The following is a 26793-nucleotide window of genomic DNA, read 5'->3' on the forward strand; positions in this document are numbered from 1 at the left end:
AGGCTGTTCAGCGTTTTTACCGATGTTATAATAATAAAATATGGATTTGAATATGAGGCTGTATCTGTTTGCTTTTCACACTGAAATACTGACTACAGGTTAACTAAACCAGTTTCAGACGGTTTAAATTCAGAGTAGGAGCAACTGCTGCTGCTGCTGCAGAGTCTCTTCCAATAGGACCTCGTTTGTTTTGCGTCTCGTCCGAAGGACGGAGCACAAGGAGGTGAAGTGACCTGCTCAGGGTCACACACACACACACACACACAGAGCTAGTCAGTGGCTGAGCTGGGATTTGAACCTTCTAGGGTAACAAGCCCCTTTCTCTAACCGCTGGACCCCCCCCCCCAAGCCTCTCTAACCCATGCAAGGCATCAATCTAATCACGCTAAAGCAAGAAACAATTCAGTGGAGAGGCTTGTTTATATGCTACACATCAGACTAACACACTTTATTAGAAGATAAGGGAGGGGTGACATCATTGGAGAGCATTACACAGTCCTGAGATGACTTTCAGAAACCATCTTGCACAGCCAGCATGATTCAAGCCTCTCTCTGCTGTTTGAAGTCCCGACTCGGAAGGAGAGTGTGATGAAATGTGCGTTAAATTGAGTGCGCTTGGAATCCGCTAGAGAAACTGCCTCAGATTCCTAGCCTCCTTTTCGATATCTGTGCTCTCCGCATTCAACTGGGAATGGGGGGGGAGTCTTTTTATTTTTTTTTTTTTTTTTTTTTTTTTTTTTTTTTAACCCCTTGACCTCTGGAGCAGAGGGGTGTGGAACAGGATTTAAATTGGGGGGTGAAACACACACACACACAGAAGGTCTGTTTGTATTTTACTGCACCAGCAGGCTGGAAGCTGTGGGTGGCGCTGCAGCGCACGTTCCCCCCTGCAAGGCCGAGCAGTCCTGCTTGCCGGAGGTCAGGGCGTCTCTCTCCGTTTCTCACTGCGCTGCGTGGGACAGCGTCTGGGCTGTGTAGTTCAGGAAGAGCGGCTGCAGGAACATGCCCACCGTCCCAAACACGCAGACGAAGATGAAGATCCAGAGGAAGAGGCGATCGATCACCATGGCAACGTACTTCCAGTCCTCGCTCACCTGGGGGAACAGAGAGAGAGAGACGGGTCACTGACACACACAGCGAGAGAGAGAGGCACACACAGTAAGTCAGTGGCTGCTGCAGAGTCACTTCCAATAGGACCTCGTTTGTTTGACGTCTCATCTGAAGGACGGAGCACAAGGAGGTGAAGTGACTTGCTCAGGGTCCCACACACACACACACAGGGAGTCAGTGGCTGAGCTGGGATTTGAACCTCCTGGTACCAAGACCCCTTTCTCTAACAGGGACCACCAAGCCTCCTTATATAAACAGCTATGGCCATAGGTTTTGCAGCACCCTATAGAATGAACGTGTATGTATCTATCTATGGCTGTACACACACACACACACACAGTAACGCATCTCCACACTGATGCTCACGCTCTGGTCATCGTCCTCACTCTTCATGTGGTTGGCGATGAATCGCACCCCGTCCACTGCCTCCTCGAACCCGTGACAGCACTGCCCCCCCGCCTGGGGCTCAGCCCTGCCCGGCTCTCTGAGACCGTTCACCCCCTCCCCCTCCCCAAACGCCCCGAACTGATTCACTGTGGCCTGGGGGAGAGAGGAGGAGACAGGGATAGAGAGAGACAAGGAGGGAGGGATGGAGAGAAAGAGAGGTCATTAGATCACGCAGAACCATTCAAAACACTCAACAGTGCCGGCTTCAGAAACTCTAAAAAGAAACCGAAGAAACTGAACTCAAAAAAAAAAAAAAAAAAAAAAAAAAAAAAAAACCCGCGACACCAACAGACCTGTATTTAACTCTAAAGAATTATCAACTCGACTTGGGCATAAAGACTCGTCACTCTGACCAGACTGCTGTAAACTCGTCCTCCTCCTCCTCCTCGCATGCTTGCCTGGTTGACGAAGCAGGTACAGGACCCCGCCCTCTCCCGGAACAGCGTCCCCGCGGATCGGGCTCTGTCCCGGGCCAGCCTGCTGTGTCTCAGCCTCTGCCGGGCGCAGTTGTTCCTGGGCTGTTGCATGAAGAGCAGGGCGGGCAGCTTCTCCAGGAAGACCACCTTGACCCAGGGGGGCATGGTGTGAGTGGTGGGGGAGCGGTGGTGGACGTTGAGCACGCAGACGCTGGTCACAATGGAGAAAGTCACCAGCACCATGGTGAACATGAGGTACTTGCCCACCAGCGGGACGTCCAGCGAGGTGGGGGGCACGATTTTGGAGATGAGGAGGAGGAAGACGGTGAGGGCCAGCAGGACGGAGATGCAGAGGGTCATCTTCTCGCCGCAGTCGGACGGCAGGTAGAAGACCAGGATGGCCAGCGAGGTGATGAGCACGCACGGGATGATGAGGTTGATGGTGTAGAAGAGCGGCTTCCTGCGGATCACAAAGTCGTAGGTGATGTCCACGTAGGTGGAGTCGTGAGGGTTCTCGTTCCTCCGGCCCGGCAGGGCCACGATGTCCCACTCTCCGCTCGGGGTGAAGTCGTCCATGCTGGCCACGTCCGCCTTCAGGACCAGGTCGATCTCCGTGCGGTCATAGGTCCAGGACCGGAAACGCAGGGTGCAGTTCTGCTGGTCGAAGGGGAAGTGCTTCACCTCGATCTTGCAGGCACTCTTGTAGATGGCCGGAGGGAGCCAGAAAATGCTGCCGTCGTACGAGACAACGGCGTTGGAGTAGAACGAGACCTCGTACATGCCGTCCGCGCTGATAGAGGGAGAGGAGAGGGGAGGAGATGAGAGGGGAGGAGAGAGGAGAAGGGAAGGTTGTTCAATAGTTGAAGTGACAGTGAAAAATGAACGGAGGGGAAAACAGGAGAGGACAGGAGAGAGAAGCCGCCCAGACGCTCTTACTTGTTGTAAAGAACGACGTCAGGGAGCCAGATGTGCTTGGAGGGCAGCCTCACTTTCACCATCCCGTCGAACTCCTCCGGGATCCAGGTGAGTCTGTAGTCCTGCCACTCCTGAGAGAGACACATGGAAACAATGCACACAGCAGAGAGAGAGAGAGAGAGAGAGAGAGAGAGAGAGAGAGAGAGAGAGGGGGGGGAGGGGGTATCACTGCGTTTGCAATGACAGTGAAACAGCACAGCCGTCCTACTCAATTAAGAGATCACGCTTGTGCGCTTTTAGGAACAGCTGTTTACCATTGCAAGACAGGAGCTCCTATTAACACGAGTTTTGGGATTGATTTGAATGAAGACCCCGGGGAGAGATTAAAAGCCAACGCAGATCCAGCAGTGGTGTCATCAATAACATGACCCTGATAAACATCTCCCATACTAACAGCACAGCACAGTGTGATACAGCACAGAGGGGTGGTACAGCACAGGGAAGCATTGTAAAGCACAGAGAGGTCTGGTAAAGCACAGGGAGGCATTGTAAAGCACAGGAGGTATGGTAAATTATTATTATTATTATTTTTAATCGACTCACCTGTGTCAGCCAGACATTCGTTGTCATAATCTGCTCTCTCTCGTGCTAAAAGTTTAAAAACATTTAATAATTCCATATACTGAGCACAAAACTGACAACAACTGACAAATGTGACATTTCAATATCTAACATGAAATACTGTGAAACCCTAAATATATATATATATATAAAATATGCATTTTATTTTTTTAATTGTCACAATCCTAAAATTCTTGGTAATGCTAAACTTTCAAGTGAATCAATTCACCGCGTTTAGAGGGATGGTTCACGCACTGACCTCTGCGTGTTGCGCAAACTTGACTCATTCGTGGTTTCGAGAGAGAGACGAGTTGAAACACCCCCCCCCTGCCCCCGCCTGGCTTACAGTCCCACGGGATTGTGACCCCGCCACTCACCACGCTGATCAGCTGCGCCAGCGACACCATCAGCTGCACGCTGACCAGCTCCGAGCCGTTGCTCGCTGGCCGGATGAGCTTGTTGTAACGCAAGGGGTTCAGCAAATGCTCCACAAGCCTCTCCTCTGTGTCTGCAGCGAGGCTCCCTAGAGGAGCGAGGGAGAGAGAGAGTGAGAGAGAAGGGGGTCTGGTAAAGCACAGATTAGCATTGTAAAACACAGAGAGGACTGGTAAAGCATAGGGAAGCATTGTGAAGCACAGAGAGGTCTGGTAAAGCATAGGGAAGCATTGTAAAGCACAGAGAGGTCTGGTAAAGCATAGGGAAGCATTGTAAAGCACAGAGAGGTCTGGTAAAGCACAGGGAAGCATTGTAAAGCACAGAGAGGTCTGGTAAAGCATAGGGAAGCATTGTAAAGCACAGAGAGGTCTGGTAAAGCATAGGGAAGCATTGTAAAGCACAGAGAGGTCTGGTAAAGCATAGGGAAGCATTGTAAAGCACAGAGAGGTCTGGTAAAGCACAGGGAAGCATTGTAAAGCACAGAGAGGTCTGGTAAAGCACAGGGAAGCATTGTAAAGCACAGAGAGGTCTGGTAAAGCATAGGGAAGCATTGTAAAGCACAGAGAGGTCTGGTAAAGCATAGGGAAGCATTGTAAAGCACAGAGAGGTCTGGTAAAGCACAGGGAAGCATTGTAAAGCACAGAGAGGTCTGGTAAAGCATAGGGAAGCATTGTAAAGCACAGAGAGGTCTGGTAAAGCATAGGGAAGCATTGTAAAGCACAGAGAGGTCTGGTAAAGCACAGGGAAGCATTGTAAAGCACAGAGAGGTCTGGTAAAGCATAGGGAAGCATTGTAAAGCACAGAGAGGTCTGGTAAAGCATAGGGAAGCATTGTAAAGCACAGAGAGGTCTGGTAAAGCACAGGGAAGCATTGTAAAGCACAGAGAGGTCTGGTAAAGAATTCTACTGAATTCTAAATGAATGACGTCAGAAGCGCAGGAGATACTCAGGTGCGACTCCTGTGGAATTCAGGCTGGGATTTCATTCGGGAATTTGCATGGCATTATTTTGAGCCTCCTGAATGGAATCGAGCGCCACGTCTTGCTGTTCCTCGGTCGTGCTGACATTATTATCATCATTACAAACCCAGTCTATTATCATTATTATTATTATTATTATACAGCACAGTCCTATAACGGTACTTCACGCCTCAATCACGTGTAAATATTTGTACACATCGATCAATCATAACGTTTCCGTTCAATTGCATTAGCAAGAAAACCGACCGCATTCTCCTACCACAAGCAGAGCTACACGGAGACGAGCCAGCTGCGTCTGCGTGTGTCTGTCTGTCTGTCTGCGTGTCTGTCTGTCTGCGTGTCTGCTTGCAAGCCCCGTCGTGCTTCGTGCACAATTTCACGTTTTGCTGCAGGATACACGTTGCGTGTCTGGCGTTAAATACCATGTTAAAAATATTTCGGGTGTTCACACTTACTGGTCAGGACTGCCAGGAAACACGAGCACGTCAAAAGCGCCATCCCGGGCGACAGAGGCAGCGACATCACTCTGAAATTATTACTGTCGTTCTCCCAACATTAGCGGCGCCGCTGAATCCAAGCTCCCCGAGCGGAGAGAGGTGGAGAGGAGAGGCTGTGCCAGTCCTAGCATCGACTAGACAAGACAAGCCGGTCTCTCTGTGCGTGCATTGCAAAAAAAAAAAAAAACACGCAATAACGATATGATTATATCACACTCGCCCGGCGCAATGCGTTTCACAGCTTCTCTTTCCAGGCTGAAGATTTCGCAAAGGTGCCAAGTTTTCCTCTCGCCAGCTGACGAGCACACTGCAGCGTCCTCTGTGCGGTCCAGCCCCCGCTCTCGTCGCCTCTGCAGGGGTCTCTTGATATTATAACACCCGGCCGAGGCGAGCTGACCCCAGCGGGGTCCCGGCCGGCGCTGCGGGATCCAGGGACGGGGCTGCGTGGGAGATTCGAGGCTGCCCGGTTCCGCCGTCTCGTCCGCCGCTGTTCCAGGTGCTGAAATCCCATTCTTTATTTATAGGGAAAGGGACCGGCTTTCGCTGACGTAGGTGTGGGGGGCGGTCACCACCCCCGTTCATTGGTCACGCAATAGCCCCCCCTCCCCATAATAATGTTTGGAGAAAATTCGTTTCACACATTTTCTTAGCACTGCAGTATAACGCCGATGCAAATTGCATTTAGACCCTTAAACACACAAAACACACAATGACTATAAATAAATATATAAGGATGACAGTGTACCCCCTCACTCCCCGTCTCTTTCTATGGTACACGAGTGTTTTTTTTTCGTGAGTGGGGAAGCGACACGCCGCCGCCGCCGTATCCCCGTTGACGCTGTTGTGGCGGGCGGTTCTGGGTTTTCGTAATGAGATTTCGTTTGGGACCCGTCCGTGTTTATTGTTTGGTTCTGGTTCGGTGTGGAGTTGAATGCATTTATCTTTCATGTACAAACTGTGTGTTTATTTTATTCGTGTAGAGTGATTGGCTAATGGTGTGTGTGTGTATCTCTCTATCTATCTAGAGATAGAAAGATATATACAGAGATGTGTATATATATATATATATAGAGAGAGAGAGAGAGAGAGAGAGAGAGAGAGAGAGAGAGAGAGAGATAAGAATAACAATAATAATAATATTGCAATACTCCCACTGCACAGCAGTTCAAGTCACTCCAAAAAATAAATCCAAACTAAATAAATGAATTTACTCTGAGCCCAAGCGAGTGTGAGGGTTCAATTTTCATTATAAATCATTGCTTGAATGCGCTGCCCTGTAACAGAATGGAGAACGACACACTGGAACATCTCAACACACCTTTCACTAAGAACACAGAACAATCCTGTTTATAAATAACACCACATCTTTATTGATGTTTTATTATTGGGTGTGTGTGTGTGTGTGTGTGTGTGTGTGTGTGTGTGTGTGTGTGTGTGTGTGTGTGTGTGGGGGGGGGGGGGGGGATTAATCAAAAAGGATTTTTTTTTTTTTTTTTGTGTGTGTCGTTTGATCAGGAATAGTTAATCGAAGTGCTTTTAATTCCATGTGATTGATTGATTTTGGTGTTTTCCTGAATCCTGGATCAGGTCTCACTCTTGCTGTGCACAAAGAGCTAATCTTCGGATGTGAGGCTGAAAAAAGCAAACAAAAAAAAAAAAGGTGCTGGTGGAGAACAGGAGAACAGCTGCTTTATTTAAGCAACAGGATTCCCTTTCTTGTGCAAAAACACTTTTTGTTTTTTTTCCCTGTTCCTGCAATGCCATGCACACAGTTCTGACTCGTGAGGCTGAATTTAGTACATAATATACACACACGCACGCACGCAAGCATTGTAAAGCATAGATAGATAGATAGATAGATAGATAGATAGATAGATAGATAGATATGGAAGACTAACAAGCAAATGCATGCTACCCTCATGAAAACCAGATTATTATGGGTTCAAAGCATTCTTTCTATGTATAGATAATGTCTTTATATAATTTGTTTGGCTCTTTTCATATTTCGTGTGTGAAAGGGTTCCAGAGTGAGTTTTTGCTCCCTCATTTCTCTTACCTCTGAAGTGCAGGATCCCGTCACTTTCCCTTTGATCACAGCCCTGATCAGCTTCCTGGGGCTCAGAATATCTACACAGAAAAGCAAAGGAAAACGCTATGAAACACAGCGCCGGGGTCTGTTTCAATGATCTGTCCAGTCGCTGAGCTAAATACAGCCGCCCCAGAACAGAGAACGATGCACACAGTGACTCAGAAACGTCCTGAATTGAGTCTCCGTGTCAGTGTGTGTGTGTGTCCGAGTGTGTGTGCTTGTGCGAGTGTATCTTTGCGAGTGTCAGAATGTGCTGGGGGTGGGTTTGAGGGTTTGGGGGTACCTCGCTCCAGCATGAAGGGCTGAGCCAGCGGGGGGATCTTCCAGAAGGCTTCGTCCTCCAGGGCCCGCAGTGACATCACAGGGATGGTCGCAGTGCTGCCGAAATCCACGAAGAACACCACGGCAAACACTCCCACCACGTCCAGCACCCACGCCCTGCCAGCACGAAGAACACCAGCAAACACTCCCACCACGTCCAGCACCCACGCCCTGCCAGCACGAAGAACACCAGCAAACACTCCCACCACGTCCAGCACCCACGCCCTGCCAGCACGAAGAACACCAGCAAACACTCCCACCACGTCCAGCACCCGCGCCCTGCCAGCACGAAGAACACCAGCAAACACTCCCACCACGTCCAGCACCCACGCCCTGCCAGCACGAAGAACACCAGCAAACACTCCCACCACGTCCAGCACCCACGCCCTGCCAGCACGAAGAACACCAGCAAACACTCCCACCACGTCCAGCACCCACGCCCTGCCAGCACGAAGAACACCAGCAAACACTCCCACCACGTCCAGCACCCACGCCCTGCCAGCACGAAGAACACCAGCAAACACTCCCACCAGGCCCTCCGTCTCTCTCTCTCTTACTCCCCCTCCTCTCCCTCTCTCACCTGTTCCACACCACCCTCCTCTTCCTCTCTCACCTGTTCCAGGCCCCCTCCTTTTCCTCAGTCTGGATCAGCTCTGCCAGGCACCTCCTGCCCCGGTAGACGTTGCTCTTGGTGAGGAAGGGCTGCCGCGTCGACTCCTCTTCCTCCGCCAGGGCGGTGAAGAGGCTCAGCATGTCTGCGTGAGCGCCCTGCAGGAACAGGCAGGAAGCAGTCCTGAAGTACACTGTCTAGCCCTCTCTGTGCCCACAACGAGACCTTGAGCCAGCCGCCTGTAGGAAGGGCGTGCCGTTCAGACACGGAACTCCCATTTTCATTCCCCCCCACTAACCTGGCGAGGAGATGGGACGGGGGGAGCCTACCTCGCTGAGATGGGACGGGGGGAGCCTACCTCGCTGAGATGGGACGGGGGGAGCCTACCTCGCAGAGATGGGACGGGGGGAGCCTACCTCGCAGAGATGGGACGGGGGGAGCCTACCTCGCAGAGATGGGACGGGGGGAGCCTACCTCGCAGAGATGGGACGGGGGGAGCCTACCTCGCAGAGATGGGACGGGGGGAGCCTACCTCGCTGAGATGGATGGCCCAGAAGAAGGGGGTCTGTGGGTGTGTCTCAGTCAGCAGGAGCCCCACCTCCCCACACAGCTCTGTGATGCTCTGCAGCCAACCCAGCTCCCCGAAACAGTCGCTGAGGACGTGGACAAGGGTGCTGCCCCTACAGGGGGCGGGAGAGAGGGGTGAGGGGGTAGAGTTAGAGATAGAGTTGGAGTTGGGGGTTGGGGTTGGAGTTGGGGTCTCACCTCATTTCCGTGGGCACAGCATACACAAACCTCCTCCTGTCTTCTCTCACTGTCACCCCAGAGAGGAGGGCGGACTGGTCCTTACTGGGCTTCCTGGGATCTGGAGCAAGGCTCACTGGAACGTAGGGAGGGGAGAAAGGGAGGGTGAATATTTGGGTTGCTGAGTTTTAACTACACGAACTAAACTCAGTTCAGGACGACTTCAGCCCTGGCCACAAGTTTTGCATCACCTAGAATTCATCGAGACAGAATAAGAAATAAATAACTATTGAAACACAATCTTTTATTTAACTTCATGACAACCAAAGAAACTACAAAGTGATATCGCAAAAAGACAGGAAGAGAACATTATTCAGCAGCTTTCACTGGACTCTATGAAGCTGAGGGAGTTCATTCTATATAGAGGGGGTGCAATTCAATATGAGAACAAGGGAACATTATTCAGCAGCTTTCACTGGACTCTATGAAGCTGAGGGAGTTCATTCTATATAGAGGGGGTGCAATTCAATATGAGAACAAGGGAACATTATTCAGCAGCTTTCACTGGACTCTATGAAGCTGAGGGAGTTCATTCTATATAGAGAGGGTGCAATTCAATATGTTAACAAGGGAACATTATTCAGCAGCTTTCACTGGACTCTATGAAGCTGAGGGAGTTCATTCTATATAGAGGGGGTGCAATTCAATATGTTAACAAGGGAACATTATTCAGTAGCTTTCACTGGACTCTATGTGTGTGTGTGGTTTGTAAATTGCACTGAACTGCTGGTCTGCTATCTTACCGGCGCTGCTGTCGCTGGCGTGAGCTGCTTTCTCCATCTTCAACAGATTCTGCAAGAGAATGATCAGCATTAGTTTAATGCCATGCAGCAAAGCTTACTGCTTTGGTATCCCCCTTGTAAAAGCACAGAGAAGAGAATGAACCAGCGCAATGCTTTGGTAACCCAGCTCCTGCGGGCGTCACCTGTGTTTTGGGGGTGTCTTTGTCGGCGCTGCTCCTCTTGTCCGAGAAGTCGGGGTCCGCTGCGTTGACCCTCAGTTTGCGCCCCAGGTACAGCGTGCTGTTGAGCTGAGAGACAGCGAGCTGAACGTTCCTCTCCGAGCCCACATCCACGAACGCGAAGCTGCGGGGAGACCAAAGAGTCAGCGGGGGATCGAGTCAGAGGGGGATCGAGTCCTGCTCTTCCATTAACAATCCCCTCCCCCTAATCAATTCCCACACCTCAGCACTGATCAGAGTGATCGATCCGCAGCAGCGTGCTGTTAAAATGAGATTCTCACAAGAGGCTGCAGAATCACTTCCACCGAAGAAGCTGCTGTTTGTGAGTCAGTTAAAACGTGGGCTTGAAATTCAAAATGATGGAACATTTGATCTAGAAATTTTTTTAATAAAATCACTTTCATTCCGGCAGCAATAGTGCTTTTTATAAAACTCACCACTTGATTCCTGCAACAAACTTTCGCACAGTCTGAGCTTCAAATCTAGCAAACAACTGCAGAATCTCAATCTGAGAGAGAGCGAGAAAGAGGGGGGGGGGAGAGAGACAGAGAGAGAGAGAGAGAGGGAGAGAGAGAGGGGAGAGAGAGAGGCAGGGAGAGAGAGGGAGGAAGAGAGAGGAGAGAGAGGGGGGAAGAGAGAGAGAGAGACAGAGAGAGAGGCAGGGAGAGAGAGAGAAAAAAAGTATTTGGTTTCTTTATTCTTGATCAATGTTTACAGCTCACACTTACATTAACACTTACTTTAAAAAAAAATGCAACTTAAAAACAATTATATAAAATCGTTCAAAAAGCTTTTCAAACCCACATCCGTGGAAACAGACTGAAACATTACCTCTGTGATGTCAGTGGGGATGTTCCCCACATACACCTCCAAATGCTTCCTGATGGTTCCTGTGCACAAACAAACACAGCGCATTGGATGCATGCACGCTGCTCCGAGGCGCATTGGATGCATGCACGCTGCTCCGAGGCGCATTGGATGCATGCACGCTGCTCCGAGGCGCATTGGATGCATGCACGCTGCTCCGAGGCGCATTGGATGCATGCACGCTGCTCCGAGGCGCATTGGATGCATGCACGCTGCTCCGAGGCGCATTGGATGCATGCACGCTGCTCCGAGGCGCATTGGATGCATGCACGCTGCTCCGAGGCGCATTGGATGCATGCACGCTGCTCCGAGGCGCATTGGATGCATGCACGCTGCTCCGAGGCGAGGCGATCCGAGCACTAGCAAGAACTGCAGCAATATTACTACATTTATACAGCAGCCTGCTTCATCCCAGGAGACTCACTCAGGTGTTACAGGGCAGCGCAGGGTTACAATGCAAGCTTCATACTGAAACACAGTGTAGTTTACAGCAAGTGCAAATAATAACACTGCTAGAATACAATATGAACTAGGATGCTGTGTATAATAATAACACTGCTAGAATCCAATATGAACTAGGATGCCGTGTATAATAATAACACTGCTAGAATCCAATATGAACTAGGATGCCGTGTATAATAATAACACTGCTAGAATACAATATGAACTAGGATGCCGTGTATAATAATAACACTGCTAGAATACAATATGAACTAGGATGCTGTGTATAATAATATAGAACAATATGAACTAGGATGCCGTGTATAATAATAACACTGCTAGAATACAATATGAACTAGGATGCCGTGTATAATAATAACACTGCTAGAATACAATATGAACTAGGATGCTGTGTATAATAATAACACTGCTAGAATACAATATGAACTAGGATGCTGTGTATAATAATAACACTGCTAGAATACAATATGAACTAGGATGCTGTGTATAATAATAACACTGCTAGAATACAATATGAACTAGGATGCCGTGTATAATAATAACACTGCTAGAATCCAATATGAACTAGGATGCTGTGTATAATAATAACACTGCTAGAATACAATATGAACTAGGATGCTGTGTATAATAATAACACTGCTAGAATCCAATATGAACTAGGATGCTGTGTATAATAATAACACTGCTAGAATCCAATATGAACTAGGATGCTGTGTATAATAATAACACTGCTAGTGTGTAAATGTGTAACTACACAGTACAGGGCTCAGTTGCACAGCAGTGTCACCCAGTCCAGGTTTCACTAGCAGCTTGATCAGCCCCAGTGTGTCTAGGGAACAAGCTCAGGTGTGTCTGATTATTAAACTCCCAGTGAAACCAGGACTGGATCACACTGCTGTGCAGTGGGAGTCTCATTATTAAACTCCTAGTGAAACCAGGACTGGATCACACTGCTGTGCAGCGGGAGTCTCATTATTAAACTCACAGTGAAACCAGGACTGGATCACACTGCTGTGCAGTGGGAGTCTCACTCCCATCCCTGTGATACCAACATATATAGTTCTTAATGAGTTAATGGCTTCAGCCCCCACAACAACAACAACAACAAAACGTCGTTATGCTTACTTGACCCTCCTTCGCTTCTCCGCACTTCCATTGAAAACTGCTGGCAGGAAGAAACAAAATTTGAAATAGTTTTGGACACAAAAGATAGATTGATAGGGCAGAGATATAGACAGACAGATAGACAGACAGACATAGATAGATATAGATACAGAGACAGACAGACAGATAGATAAATAAATAGATAGAGATATAGATAGAGGCAGACAGATAGATAAATAAATAGAGATATAGATACAGAGACAGACAGATAGATAAATAAAGATAGAGATATAGATACAGACAGATAGATAAATAAATAGATAGATATAGATACAGACAGACAGATAGATAAATAAACAGATAGAGATATAGATACAGACAGACAGACACACTGATAGATATCAAATAAAAGTTACGCTTTTTCAAAATGGTGCCCTTTAGCAAACATTTCGGCCTGCCGCCGAGCCCGATGCGCTACCGAGCACGAGTGGGGCTTCACTTATAAAACTGTGTTTGTTTGTTTATTTATTTATTTATTTGTTTATTTGTAACTATTGATTCATCACTGCAGAAAGGTTACTTCCACGCAAACACTTGACAAAACAACACAGCAACCACAAGATGATATATAATATTAACAAAACAATTAATTACGTGTTCCAAACGCTGGCCGGTTTTAATTGAAGTTTTTAACATTTTCATAATTACGGCTGTGCCCCCCCCCAAAAAAAAAAAATGGATTTGTTTGTTTTTCGCGTTGTTTACAAACCTCTGCCGGGCCACGCCTCTGCAGGCCGGTCGAAGGGGGTATGAATTCAGAATACAAAGACAGGATAAGAAGCACCGACCCTGCTTCCACCTCCTGGGCTACAGTATACCTGTCAATACAACCACCGCCCACCGCTATAGCATCGCGCTTTCCACACGCAACACCACCCCACGCACAAGCCAGGTGCGCCTGTTTAGAGGAGACACGGCACCAACCACGTGTGTCTGAAAACATGTGCCGAAAAAGCCACACCTGGGCGTGTACTGGAATGCTAAACCCCGCCCACATGGAACTCCGCGGACACGCCCAGTAAGGGCAGCCGGGCGAGGGCAGAAAACGGATCCCGAAATCAGATAGAGCTCAGAGCGCAGGGAATGGAGGGTACAGTGCGGGGTTATATCTGGGAGCGATAACCGTGAGAAAAATAATATTTTTTTGCTTGTTTTTTTTTTTTGTTTTTTTTTACTGTTATACCAACGCAGCTTTTGAATCAGACACACTTTGGGGGAGTTTGTGTTGTGATATCAGACTTCAAAACTAATGGATGTGTTTATAGGCGTGTAAAGGAGGGATATACAGTGTATTTAAAGGAGGGATATACAGTGTATTTAAAGGAGGGGTATACAGTGTATTTAAAGGAGGGATATACAGTGTATTTAAAGGAGGGATATACAGTGTATTTAAAGGAGGGATATACAGTGTATTTAAAGGAGGGGTATACAGTGTATTTAAAGGAGGGATATACAGTGTATTTAAAGGAGGGATATACAGTGTATTTAAAGGAGGGATATATAGTGTATGGCTTGATCGTGCTTAAAGGTTTTTTTTCTTCTTTTCTTGTGTTTGCTTGTTGGTTGGTTGGTTGGTTGGTTTGAGCAGCCCGGCGATGGCAAAGTGGTTCAAAGACTTCCCTATTAACTTAAAAACCGGAGCGGACCGGATCCGATCCGCTTCCGACTCGGGATCGTCATCGAACCCCCGGGCTAAACTCGGGACAGCGGCGAAGAGCGCCGGCAAAAATTCTGGAACTTGGCGTAAGAATTCGGCGGTGGTGGAAGGTTCAGCTTCGGTGCTGACCGGTAAAAACCGTAAGAATTCGGCAGTCGAGCTCGGCAGGACCGGTCCCGTCACGACCGGGATCAAAGAAGGCAAGGTTAGCAGTTGGGACATCCCGAGTTTTATCCCGGGTAAAAGTCGAAAAAATTCCCGTGCAGAACCCGGGTTGGAGGAGTCCCGGAGCGGGAAGGGCGGACCCGGCTCCTCTAGAACCTACATCAGCAGGCTGATCAAAATGGAGAAGCAAGAGAAAAACGGGAAGAATTATAACTGCTCTGCGGCGGTGTCTCCCGCAGCCCGGGGCGCTGAGCAAGAACAAGATCAGCCCTGTGCAAGCAAACAGGACACGGTGGGTTAAAAAAACAAATCAAATCAAATCTCATCGTAGAGTCTGAAGAAAACACTGTGTATATTCATTCTGTATATGGCTTCATACGCGGGGTTTACATATATATTATGGTGTGTATCAGTGTGTCAGTGTGTGTGTGTGTGTGTGTGTGTGTGTGTGTGTGTGTGTGTGTGTGTGTGTGTGTGTGTGTGTCAGTGTGTGTGTGTGTGTGTGTGTGTGTGTGTGTGTGTGTGTGTGTGTGTGTGTGTGTGTGTGTGTGTGTGTCAGTCAGTGTTTGTGCCAGTGTGTGTGTGTGTCAGTGTTTGTGCCAGTGTGTGTGTGTGTGTGTGTGTGTGTGTGTCAGTCAGTGTTTGTGCCAGTGTGTGTGTGTGTGTGTGTGTGTGTGTGTGTGTGTGTGTGTCGTTGTGTGTGTGTGTGTGTGTGTGTGTGTGTGTACCTTGTGTGTGTGTGTGTGTGTGTGTGTGTGTGTGTGTGTGTGTGATGTGTGTGTGTTGAGATAGATGCATGATGTGTGTGTGTTGAGATAGATGTATGATGTGTGTGTGTTGGTATGTGTGTGTGTGTGTGTGAGATAGATGTATGTGTGTGTGTGTTGGTATAGATGTGTGTGTGTGTGAGATAGTGTATGATGAGTGTGTTACTAGATGTATGATGTGTGTGTTGACAAAATTTGAGAAAATGTCCCCATAAAGATAGTAACTCCTGAGAAAAATGTATGATGAGTGGGGACGTATAGACTTTGTAAAAGTGTGTTGGTATAGAACTAAATGTGTGTTCATAGATGTATGAAAAGTGCCAATATAGATGTATGATGTGTGTTTATAGATGTATGATGTGTGTGTTGAGATAGATGTATGATGAGTGTGTTGGTATAGATGTATGATGTGTGTGTTGAGATAGATGTATGATGTGTGTGTGTTGAGATAGATGTATGATGTGTGTGTGTTGAGATAGATGTATGATGTGTGTGTGTTGAGATAGATGTATGATGAGTGTGTTGGTATAGATGTATGATGTGTGTGTTGAGATAGATGTATGATGAGTGTGTTGGTATAGATGTATGATGTGTGTGTGTTGGTATAGATGTATGATGTGTGTGTGTTGAGATAGATGTATGATGAGTGTGTTGGTATAGATGTATGATGTGTGTGTTGGTATAGATGTATGATGAGTGTGTTGAGATAGATGTATGATGTGTGTGTTGGTATAGATGTATGATGAGTGTGTTGGTATAGATGTATGATGAGTGTGTTGGTATAGATGTATGATGAGTGTGTTGAGATAGATGTATGATGTGTGTGTTGGTATAGATGTATGATGAGTGTGTTGGTATAGATGTATGATGAGTGTGTTGGTATAGATGTATGATGTGTGTGTTGGTATAGATGTATGATGAGTGTGTTGAGATAGATGTATGATGAGTGTGTTGGTATAGATGTATGATGAGTGTGTTGAGATAGATGTATGATGTGTGTGTTGGTATAGATGTATGATGAGTGTGTTGGTATAGATGTATGATGAGTGTGTTGGTATAGATGTATGATGAGTGTGTTGGTATAGATGTATGATGTGTGTGTGAGATAGATGTATGATGTGTGTGTTGAGATAGATGTATGATGTGTGTGTGTGTGTTGGTATAGGAGGGATATGCAGTGATGGCTCGGTACATGTTTACAGTTTTTTTTCCCTTCTGTTTGCTCGTTTGATTGTTGGTTGGTTGGTTGGTTTGGGCAGCCCCGCGATGTCAAATAAGTTCAAAAACTTCCTCATAAACTTGAAAAACTGAGCGGACCGCATCCGATCCTCTTCCGACCCGGGATCGTCACCGAACCCCCGGGGCTCCGGTCCGCTGCGTTCAGTCTATACATCTCTACACATATCAGCTGAAAACACGGGACACGTTGGGTTGGGTTTTTTTTTTTTTTGGGGGGGGGGGGGGGGGGGGGGGGGGGGTGGGGGGGTACACAACATTTTTAAATGATGAAGAAATATTACTTCAGGGCGTTTCGGACAAAAGCCCCCTTTTTCACCTGTGTGGAAAGAAGTATAATATTACTAGAGATTTTTTAACTCTACGGAAATTTTAGAATGTTTCAGGTTAGATAAATACAACTCGTGTCCAATTTTTTTAATTGTTATTTTTCTTACAAAATAAATTATTAGGTTGTTAATGTGTTCATATTTTATTATTATTATTATTATTATTATTTTAAAACACTAAATGAATCTCAAAGCATTGTCCCGAGTACTGTTTTGAACCCCGATCGGATAGCGGAGCCGCTTTGTGTGAAGAATATTGTCTCTAAGCCCGGGTCGGATCACGCCTGGGCAGTCGCTTTGATCAGACACAGTCGCATGGGAATATTTTGTCGAAATGCGAGCAGCGAAGACAAAGCGAATCGACTCCGTGAATCTCAGCTGCAGGCAACGAAAGAGCCGGTGACTGAAAATGCGACTCCAGAACAATATGTTCAAACCCCGCAGTCATAAATACTATGAAGCTGTAAGACGCCTTTATCCTTTTACAAGTTTACAGTTTTAGTAAAAGTCTAATTAAAAGGCTATAAAAGCATCGTAAAGCATAGGGAAGCATTGTAAAGCACAGAGAGGTCTGGTAAAGCATAGGGAAGCATTGTAAAGCACAGAGAGGTCTGGTAAAGCATAGGGAAGCATTGTAAAGCACAGAGAGGTCTGGTAAAGCATAGGGAAGCATTGTAAAGCACAGAGAGGTCTGGTAAAGCATAGGGAAGCATTGTAAAGCACAGAGAGGTCTGGTAAAGCATAGGGAAGCATTTAAAAAAGAGCGTCTGGTAAAGCATAGGGAAAGCATTGTAAAGCACAGAGAGGTCTGGTAAAGCACATAGGGAAGCATTGTAAAGCCCAGTGATGCTTTAGAAGGTTCTGACCTGCATTGAAAGCACAGGATTCTGAGCATAGGGAAGCCTTGTAAAGCACAGAGAGGTCTGGTAAAGCATAGGGAAGCATTGTAAAGACAGAGAGGACTGGTAAAGCATAGGGAAGCATTGTAAAGCAGAGAGGAAGAGCCAGCGGGACGCCGAGAGGGTCGGGGAAAACGACGGCTAAAATGGAACCAAACAACAGGGAAAGTATGGAGGGAACACTCTGTGTAAATTCCCCTGTGATGCTTTAGAAGGTTCTGACCATGTCTGAATGTGGATTCTGATCCTCGCGCTTCATAGAGCCAGTGATAAGCTGAAGAATAATGTTCCCTATGATGCGAAGCGGACGAAGAGCCAGCGGGACGCCGAGAGGGTCGGGGAGAACGACCCCCTCTATCATAACGGGAATGATACTCCCTGCAGCTTCATAGAGTCCAGTGAAAGCTGCTGAATAATGTTCCCTTCGTCGAGGATCACTCTTACATAGGGTAATAACTACTTGAGGGCGAGTATCAGTATCTCAGGTCACTGAATTTCATCACGACTTATTACAAGGGAAACAAGAGTATAACTTAACGTGGGGTAGATATAGAATCTTACTTGAGGGAGTCGAAGTATCTCAGGTCACTTTCGACTGAATTCCCTTTTATGTTAATTGGACCCAAGTATATAAACTGCACATCACTTTGAGTACTTGAACCAATAATGATGTCGGCTAGAGTATCTCAAGCTAGTTGCAGCTTCATAGAGTCCAGTGAAAGCTGCTGAATAATGTTCCCTTGTTAACATATTGAATTGCACCCCCTCTATATAGAATGAACTCCCTCAGCTTCATAGAGTCCAGTGAAAGCTGCTGAATAATGTTCCCTTGTTCTCATATTGAATTGCACCCCCTCTATATAGAATGAACTCCCTCAGCTTCATAGAGTCCAGTGAAAGCTGCTGAATAATGTTCCCTTGTTAACATATTGAATTCACACCCTCTATATAGAATGAACTCCCTCAGCTTCATAGTTTTCCATGAAAGCTGCTGAAAAACTGACAAAAATTGAAAAAAAATGTGACATTTTGAAATCTAACATGAAATACTGAACTGCTATTATTGCTTCCTTCTGGTAGACTTTTCTAGGATATCATTTTGCTTTTTCTCTGATTGCATGAGGTTAATTCAAAGAGCAAAATTATGTTCATATATATATATTTTTTAATTGTCTCAATCCTGAAGTTCTAGGTGATGCAAAACTATTGCCCAGAGTTGTGAACACCCCTCTGCATGCAAGCACCTCTGGGTGTGAGGATTTCAATCTCCGCTCAGTAATCAGGGATACAGAAACACACTCGTATGTGAAAATGTCAGACCGCTTTGTGCTTTAATCTGGCGTCTTAAACAGCTTCTAAAAAGTCTTCAGCGTTTTACCGTGTGCGGCTCTGTGTTCCTTTTCTCTACTGTTTGAAAAGAATTGCACGGGTGCCCTATTAAAGTCATCAGTTCAATTAGACCATCGCTGCTAATCTGCCTGTTTGGACGATTTTCCCAGATTTTCAGTTCCAGTGGTTTGGTTTCATCCCAGTCATCTGGCTTAGCGACGATTAGACGGTCAAACCTGCACAACTCTAAAAGTCCATTTACAGTCAAAGTCTTCTTGGTTTGTCTTCTTTGCTTCGTGCAATCAACAACAGCTCAACAACACTAAAAACGGTCTGGGGAAGTGTCCGGGGTAACTTCCATCCATCCCCCAACACGAAAGACATTGTCCCTCCCCAGTCTATTCTCTTTGACGTGTAGGTCACAAGAAGAGAATGAACCAGCCCCCTTCTCAAAGCACAGAGAAGAGAATGAACCAGCTCCCTTCTCAAAGCGCACTGCTTTGGTATCCCCCTGGTAAAAGCACAGCACGGTGTAGTAAAGCACAGTGAAGATGGAGAATTAGAATGGACCCCTCGGGGCTGGGCATCAGGGCAAATGTGAATTGGGTGCAGGTCCTAATAAAGTATCCAGCAGCGACGCTTGTCCTTAAAGCCTGAACTGTCCCAGACTGTCCTAGTGCAGTCACATGGTAACCTCAGCCAGCGAGTCAGTCAGTCAGTCTGTCTGCGTCACCTAGCCCCCCCCCCCCCCCCCCCCCCAGATAGAAAGCCAGGGCTCCCGAGGAAGGTGAAAGGCAGGACTAAGAGGCTAGTGAAGGACCAGGTCCTAATAGTGTCCAGCAGCGGTGCTTTGTCAGTGCTGGGTGCGCGTCTGGCTGTCTGGAGGTACAGCTGGGATCAATAGCAGGAAGCTGGTGGACAGGAAGCTGGTTTGAAAGGAGCCAGGGGTCTTTGTGTTACAGCGCGGGGTGGCGGGGGCGGTGGGGGCTGATTGCGTGCTTTTATTTTTGCAAGGAGCGTGAACTCTGGTATTTATGGAACAGGGATGCTCGGAGTTAACCCTGTGAGGGCTGGATGGGGAGGGGGTTAAATCTTTCATGCATGGCACCTTACCGTTCAACTAAAGAGCCAGCTCTGTATGAGAATAAGACACAGCAGTGTCACCCAGTTCAGGTTTTACTACCAGCTTGATCAGCCCCAGTGTGTCTAGGTAACAAGCTCAGGTGTGTCTGATTATTAAACTCACAGTGAAACCAGGACTGGATCACACTGCTGTGCAGCAGGAGTCTTATTTTCATCCTTGTAGAGCAGGGGTCTCCAGCCCTGGTCCTGGAGAGCTACTGTGGCTGCTGGTTTTCATTTCAACCAATCTCTCAGTTACTTAATTCAACCAGTTATTGGCTTAATTAGTCAAGATGGACAGGTGTTCCACATCTTTAGCCACTGATGATGTAAAGACAGCTCGAAAACCTGCTGGGGCTGCCCAGGACCAGGGCTGGAGACCCGTGCTGTAGACTGAGTTTGGTTGACGGAGGCTTTTAGCTGATGCAATGGAGAAGTCCGCTACAGTATATTGGTGGCAGTGGTGGGATATTTCGATAGACAGATAGATCTTGTTGACGCTGTTAGAGATAGATGTATTCATGATTATTCTGAAAACTGGAAAATCAATAAACAGAGTTAAAAAACCTAAATGTTGTGCTGCTTGTGGAGGTATAGGCTGCCCCCCCCCCCCCCCCCTCGCTGTTCTCTATCAGTTCTGCAGTGGGAGCAGTTTCCTCTCCTGCTTCCTGCCCCTAATTCCTGTTTCCTGTCCAACGCTATCCCCTCTGTTGCGCAGCAGAAAGTCTCCGCGTTGCCATGGCGACAGCCTCAGGAAGCCCCCCCCCCTCGCTTCCCAGCAATCAGGAAGCGCATCACTCAGCAGCTTGGAGCTGACCTTTCACCCCTCAGTCTTGTTTGTTTCGTTCGTTCATTTGGTGGATTTGGGACAAAACTGAATTCACTGGCTTGACCAGAATGAAAGACCCGGGAGGCAGTCTGTCCCTCAGACAGACAGACAGACAGCAGGGTGTTTATTAATATACTTTACCATACCTCTCTGTGCTTTACAATGCTTCCATATGCTTTACCAGACCTCTCTGTGCTTTACAATGCTTCCCTATGCTTTACCAGACCTCTCTGTGCTTTACAATGCTTCCCTATGCTTTACCAGACCTCTCTGTGCTTTACAATGCTTCCCTATGCTTTACCAGACCTCTCTGTGCTTTACAATGCTTCCCTATGCTTTACCAGACCTCTCTGTGCTTTACAATGCTTCCCTATGCTTTACCAGACCTCTCTGTGCTTTACAATGCTTCCCTGTGCTTTACCAGACCTCTCTGTGCTTTACAATGCTTCCCTGTGCTTTACCAGACCTCTCTGTGCTTTACAATGCTTCCCTGTGCTTTACCAGACCTCTCTGTGCTTTACAATGCTTCCCTGTGCTTTACCAGACCTCTCTGTGCTTTACAGTGCTTCCCTGTGCTTTACCAGACCTCTCTGTGCTTTACAATGCAGGTTTAGCATTAGGAATCTGTATAAATATTCTAAGAGATTTTTGCTTGAAGACGACACTCACGTTCATATTCTCTCTCTCAGAGATTCGCAGGCGCGGCTCCAAGGACCTCCTGTGCAAGCAGCAGCCGCTGCTGTACGACCCCCCCAGCGAGGGGGAGGGACCCCCCCAGCCTCCCCAGCTCTATGACACCCCGGAGGGGAAGGGGGAGGGGCCGGGGGAGGGGGCGCTCCCCGAAAACGACGAGCGCCCCGCGGGGGAGTACGAGCAACCCTGGGAATGGAAGAAAGAGGAGATCGTGAAGGCGCTGTCCGGTAAGAGAGAGGAGGGGAGAGAGATCAGAGGAGCAGGGTGTACGATTAAAAATCACCTGTCAAAAATATTATATTGTGTGTCGGCATAACTAACTAACTCCCCACCCCTCCCCTCACAGTGCAGTTTGAGAGCTCCGAGCGTGCCCCCCCCTCAAAGGACGAGCCCCCCAGCCCTGCCCGGCCGCAGCACCACAGGCAGAAGAGCTGGACTCAGAAGGTGCTGAAACAGCAGCAGCAGCTGTCCTCGAGCCAGCCACAGCCACAGCCTGCAGGGGGCAGCAGCGAGGCAGCAGAGAGCAGGGTGGACCCCACACTGCCCCTGGATAAGCAGAGGTAGGCAGGAGCAGATACCAGGGCTGTAGCGTGACCTGTCCTGATACTGAATAGAGACACAGAGCTAGCCCTGCTGCTGCACCCAGGCCTGGGGTTCAGAGCTCCCCTCAATGAAGTCTATTATTATTAATATTGCAATGATCAGGAGGCAGGAGTTTGAGCAGGGTTAGACTCTCACACTAGCCCTGCTGCTGCTGCTGCTGCACCCACTCAGAGCTCCCCTCAATGAAGTCTATTATTATTAATATTGCAATGATCAGGATGCAGGAGTTTGAGCAGGGTTAGACTCTCACACTAGCCCTGCTGCTGCTGCACCCAGTCCTGGGGTTGAGAGATCCTCGATTGTATGATTGAAATGAGCAGGTAGATGGCAGGAGCTGGTGGGAGTGAGCTAGGGTTGAGTGTTGCGTGTGTCTCACGGTTGCGTGTGTCGTGTTGCGTGTGTTTCAGCTGGTATCATGGCTCAATCTCGCGGGGGGAGGCGGAGTCTCTTCTGCAGCCCTGTAGGGAGGCGAGCTTCCTGATCCGGAACAGCGAATCAGGAAACAGCAAGTACTCCATCGCCCTGAAGTGAGTGTGACATCACACCACAGAAACCAACCACCAAAAACCCCACTGTGCGATAGAGCACAGGGAAGCATTGTAAAGCACAGAGAGGTCTGGTAAAGCACAGGGAAGCATTGTAAAGCACAGAGAGGTCTGGTAAAGAGGTCTGCATTGTAAAGCACAGAGAGTCTGGTAAAGCACAGGGAAGCATTGTAAAGCACAGAGAGGTCTGGTAAAGCACAGGGAAGCATTGTAAAGCACAGAGAGGTCTGGTAAAGCATAGGGAAGCATTGTAAAGCACAGAGAGGTCTGGTAAAGCATAGGGAAGCATTGTAAAGCACAGAGAGGTCTGGTAAAGCATAGGGAAGCATTGTAAAGCACAGAGAGGTCTGGTAAAGCATAGGGAAGCATTGTAAAGCACAGAGAGGTCTGGTAAAGCATAGGGAAGCATTGTAAAGCACAGAGAGGTCTGGTAAAGCATAGGGAAGCATTGTAAAGCACAGAGAGTAAAGCACAGGGAAGCATTGTAAAGCACAGAGAGGTCTGGTAAAGCATAAGGAAACATTGTAAAGCACAGAGAGGTCTGGTAAAGCATAGGGAAGCATTGTAAAGCACAGAGAGGTCTGGTAAAGCATAGGGAAGCATTGTAAAGCACAGAGAGGTCTGGTAAAGCGTAGGGAAGCATTGTAAAACACAAAGAGGTATGTATGGTATAATACAGTGAAGCATTATAAAGCAGAGGTACAGTAAAGCATATTTAAAAAAAAAAAAAAAAAAAAACACTAGATGGCAGTATTAACACAGCAATGAGTCACTTTATATATTTTTAGATTTATTTATTTATTTATTTTTTAAAGTAATTTAAGAATAACATGAGTGTATCGGGCCGCATGGCTCATGCATGTGCTGTGCTTTCCACAGCATGAGTTCTGTCATACATGCAAACACAGGCTTTGCTCACAGCTTGATTGGAGGGCAGCCGCTGAACCCCTTTAAAGATGCAAACTTATTTGAGAAGAGGGACTTATTTGAGAAGTGTCTGTCTGTCTCTTCAATCATACATTTGAGAAGAGGCACTAACTGAAGTGTCTGTCTGTCTTTGCAGGACCAGCCAGGGCTGTGTTCACATCATTGTGGCTCAAACTAAAGACAGCAAGTTCACCTTGAACCAGAGCAGCTGTGTGCTGGACAGCATCCCGGCCCTGGTGTATTACTACACCCAGGAGAAACTCCCCTTCAAGGGGGCAGAGCACATGGCTCTGCTCCACCCACTGCACCGGCACCACTGATCCCCATTGGCTTGCCTCTCTCACACAGCCCGCCCCCCTCCCCCCATCCACACAGATAATCTGATGACTGGGCAGGCGAATGCAGCTCACTGTCCCTCTGGAAGTTGTGCGCTCCCCGCAGGAGGATAAGGGAAGTGCAGTTGGTGGGGGTGGAAATAATAATATATATATATATTTTTTTTTGGTGTGAAGTGAGCGGAATTCTATATTTCTTTCTTTCAACAATTAAAAAACTAAAAAGTGATAACCGGCTGATTTATTACTGAATGATATCAGCCCCTCCCTCTCCCTCCCGTCACTCAAATACCAATGGCTCTCTTTCACCTCTTCTCATCCCCTCTCCATCTCTCTCCCCCCTTCCTTTCTGTCTCTCTCCCCTTCCTCTCCCCCTCACCACGAGTTCTGGAAAGTCACAGGAACAGTAAAGAAAGCTTGTGTTTCTGTGCGATTCCCTGTATTTATAATAGAGAATGTTCAGTTTTGCACGAATCGTTGGTTTTTTTTGTGTTTGTTTTGTAACGTACATGACGACTATGATGCCAGCTGCAAAAGCAGCGCCAAGGATGACAACAACAACAACGACGACATTAAATAAAATCATTTCCATTCTGTAAAGAAACAAAAACTAACTGTCCTGTCCCACTTCATTCAATACTGAATACAGGGGGACAGCCTTAATACTGAATACAGGGGGACAGCCTTAATACTGAATACAGGGGGACAGCCTTAATACTGAATACAGGGGGACAGCCTTAATACTGAATACAGGGGGACAGCCTTAATACTGAATACAGGGGGACAGCCTTAATACTGAATACAGGGGGACAGCCTTAATACTGAATACAGGGGGACAGCCTTAATACTGAATACAGGGGGACAGCCTTAATACTGAATACAGGGGGACAGCCTTAATACTGAATACAGGGGGACAGCCTCAATACTGAATACAGGGGGACAGCCTTAATACTGAATACAGGGGGACAGCCTTAATACTGAATACAGGGGGACAGCCTTAATACTGAATACAGGGGGACAGCCTTAATACTGAATACAGGGGGACAGCCTTAATACTGAATACAGGGGGACAGCCTTAATACTGAATACAGGGGGACAGCCTTAATACTGAATACAGGGGGACAGCCTCAATACTGAATACAGGGGGACAGCCTCAATACTGAATACAGGGGGACAGCCTTAATACTGAATACAGGGGGACAGCCTTAATACTGAATACAGGGGGACAGCCTTAATACTGAATACAGGGGGACAGCCTTAATACTGAATACAGGGGGACAGCCTTAATACTGAATACAGGGGGACAGCCTTAATACTGAATACAGGGGGACAGCCTTAATACTGAATACAGGGGGACAGCCTTAATACTGAATACAGGGGGACAGCCTCAATACTGAATACAGGGGGACAGCCTTAATACTGAATACAGGGGGACAGCCTTAATACTGAATACAGGGGGACAGCCTTAATACTGAATACAGGGGGACAGCCTCAATACTGAATACAGGGGGACAGCCTTAATACTGAATACAGGGGGACAGCCTTAATACTGAATACAGGGGGACAGCCTCAATACTGAATACAGGGGGACAGCCTTAATACTGAATACAGGGGGACAGCCTTAATACTGAATACAGGGGGACAGCCTTAATACTGAATACAGGGGGACAGCCTTAATACTGAATACAGGGGGACAGCCTCAATACTGAATACAGGGGGACAGCCTCAATACTGAATACAGGGGGACAGCCTTAATACTGAATACAGGGGGACAGCCTTAATACTGAATACAGGGGGACAGCCTCAATACTGAATACAGGGGGACAGCCTACTGAATACAGCCTTAATACTGAATACAGGAGGACAGCCTTACTACTGAATACAGGGAGACAGCCTCAATACTGAATACAGGGGGACAGCCTTAATACTGAATACAGGGGGACAGCCTCAATACTGAATACAGGGGCTGGTGTTAATTTTGACTTTATATTGACACCAATAGGAGAGAATCAGGCGTGCAATATAATGGGCTTGTGTGAGGTGGTCTTTATACAGGGTGGGCGCTGCTCTTACACTCGGCTCACATCTGGATCCGTTGTGGCTTCAGGCTTTTTATAACCAGACCTTAAAAAAATGAGGAAGTAAAAAAAAAAAAACCAAAAACGACCAAAACGAAAAAAAAAAGCAGCAAGGGGTGTGGGTGAGTTGTGCACTGAACAGCACTCTCACCTTCAGCAAACCCTGCTCTGCTGCACCACGCCGCCACCACGCTGTGCTTCTACTGTGAGGGAACTTACACAAGGGACACTCTACCCTGCTTTTTAAAATATGCTTTACAATGCTTCCCTGTGCTTTACCAGACCTCTCTGTGCTTTACAATGCTTCCCTATGCTTTACCAGACCTCTCTGTGCTTTACAATGCTTCCCTATGCTTTACCAGACCTCTCTGTGCTTTACAATGCTTCCCTATGCTTTACCAGACCTCTCTGTGCTTTACAATGCTTCCCTATGCTTTACCAGACCTCTCTGTGCTTTACAATGCTTCCCTATGCAATGATATCACTGCAATGATATCGATGCCTCAACAACTTACTGAGAACGAGATCGCCATCCTCCAGAAACAGAAAGCCACTACTTTGAGAAGGGGGCTGGTTCATTC

The 26793-nt window shown here is 47.3% G+C and overlaps 3 protein-coding genes across 10 annotated transcripts; 2 read left to right on the forward strand and 1 right to left on the reverse strand.

The window, feature by feature from the left end:
- Positions 1 to 717: 717 nt before the first annotated feature.
- On the reverse strand, positions 718 to 21721 carry LOC121306965 (neuronal acetylcholine receptor subunit beta-2-like). Of its 7 annotated transcripts, none has more exons than XM_041239005.1 (16): positions 21701 to 21721; positions 12660 to 12696; positions 11037 to 11095; positions 10643 to 10713; positions 10170 to 10329; positions 9988 to 10036; positions 9206 to 9320; positions 8973 to 9120; positions 8444 to 8598; positions 7477 to 7547; positions 3887 to 4032; positions 3492 to 3536; positions 2910 to 3019; positions 1956 to 2763; positions 1477 to 1650; positions 718 to 1094 (listed from the first exon to the last, which is right to left on the reverse strand). In XM_041239005.1, the coding sequence occupies exons 1-16, from the start codon at positions 21704 to 21706 to the stop codon at positions 942 to 944; spliced, it is 2307 nt and encodes a 768-aa protein (XP_041094939.1). In that variant the 5' UTR covers positions 21707 to 21721; the 3' UTR covers positions 718 to 941. The 7 variants fall into 7 exon arrangements, with proteins under 7 accessions (XP_041094939.1, XP_041094937.1, XP_041094936.1 ...); XM_041239003.1 differs by lacking the exon at positions 21701 to 21721 and adding an exon at positions 13408 to 13695; XM_041239002.1 differs by lacking the exon at positions 21701 to 21721 and adding an exon at positions 13408 to 13695 and having other exon boundaries at positions 12660 to 12699.
- On the forward strand, positions 13738 to 14840 carry LOC121306973 (SH2 domain-containing adapter protein E-like). Its single transcript, XM_041239020.1, has 2 exons — positions 13738 to 13822; positions 14287 to 14840. The coding sequence occupies exon 2, from the start codon at positions 14294 to 14296 to the stop codon at positions 14819 to 14821; it is 528 nt and encodes a 175-aa protein (XP_041094954.1). The 5' UTR covers positions 13738 to 13822; positions 14287 to 14293; the 3' UTR covers positions 14822 to 14840.
- Positions 20534 to 24835, forward strand: LOC121306969 (SH2 domain-containing adapter protein E-like). Of its 2 annotated transcripts, XM_041239015.1 has the most exons (5): positions 20542 to 21151; positions 21721 to 21951; positions 22071 to 22284; positions 22735 to 22854; positions 23936 to 24833. In XM_041239015.1, exons 1-5 carry the CDS (start codon positions 21100 to 21102, stop codon positions 24117 to 24119), a joined length of 801 nt encoding a protein of 266 aa, XP_041094949.1. In that variant the 5' UTR covers positions 20542 to 21099; the 3' UTR covers positions 24120 to 24833. The 2 variants fall into 2 exon arrangements, with proteins under 2 accessions (XP_041094950.1, XP_041094949.1); XM_041239016.1 differs by lacking the exon at positions 22735 to 22854 and having other exon boundaries at positions 20534 to 21151; positions 23936 to 24835.
- Positions 24836 to 26793: the final 1958 nt, after the last annotated feature.

This window comes from Polyodon spathula, chromosome 51 (assembly GCF_017654505.1).
Source record: "Polyodon spathula isolate WHYD16114869_AA chromosome 51, ASM1765450v1, whole genome shotgun sequence".
In the NCBI taxonomy this organism is placed as follows: Eukaryota; Metazoa; Chordata; class Actinopteri; order Acipenseriformes; family Polyodontidae; genus Polyodon; species Polyodon spathula.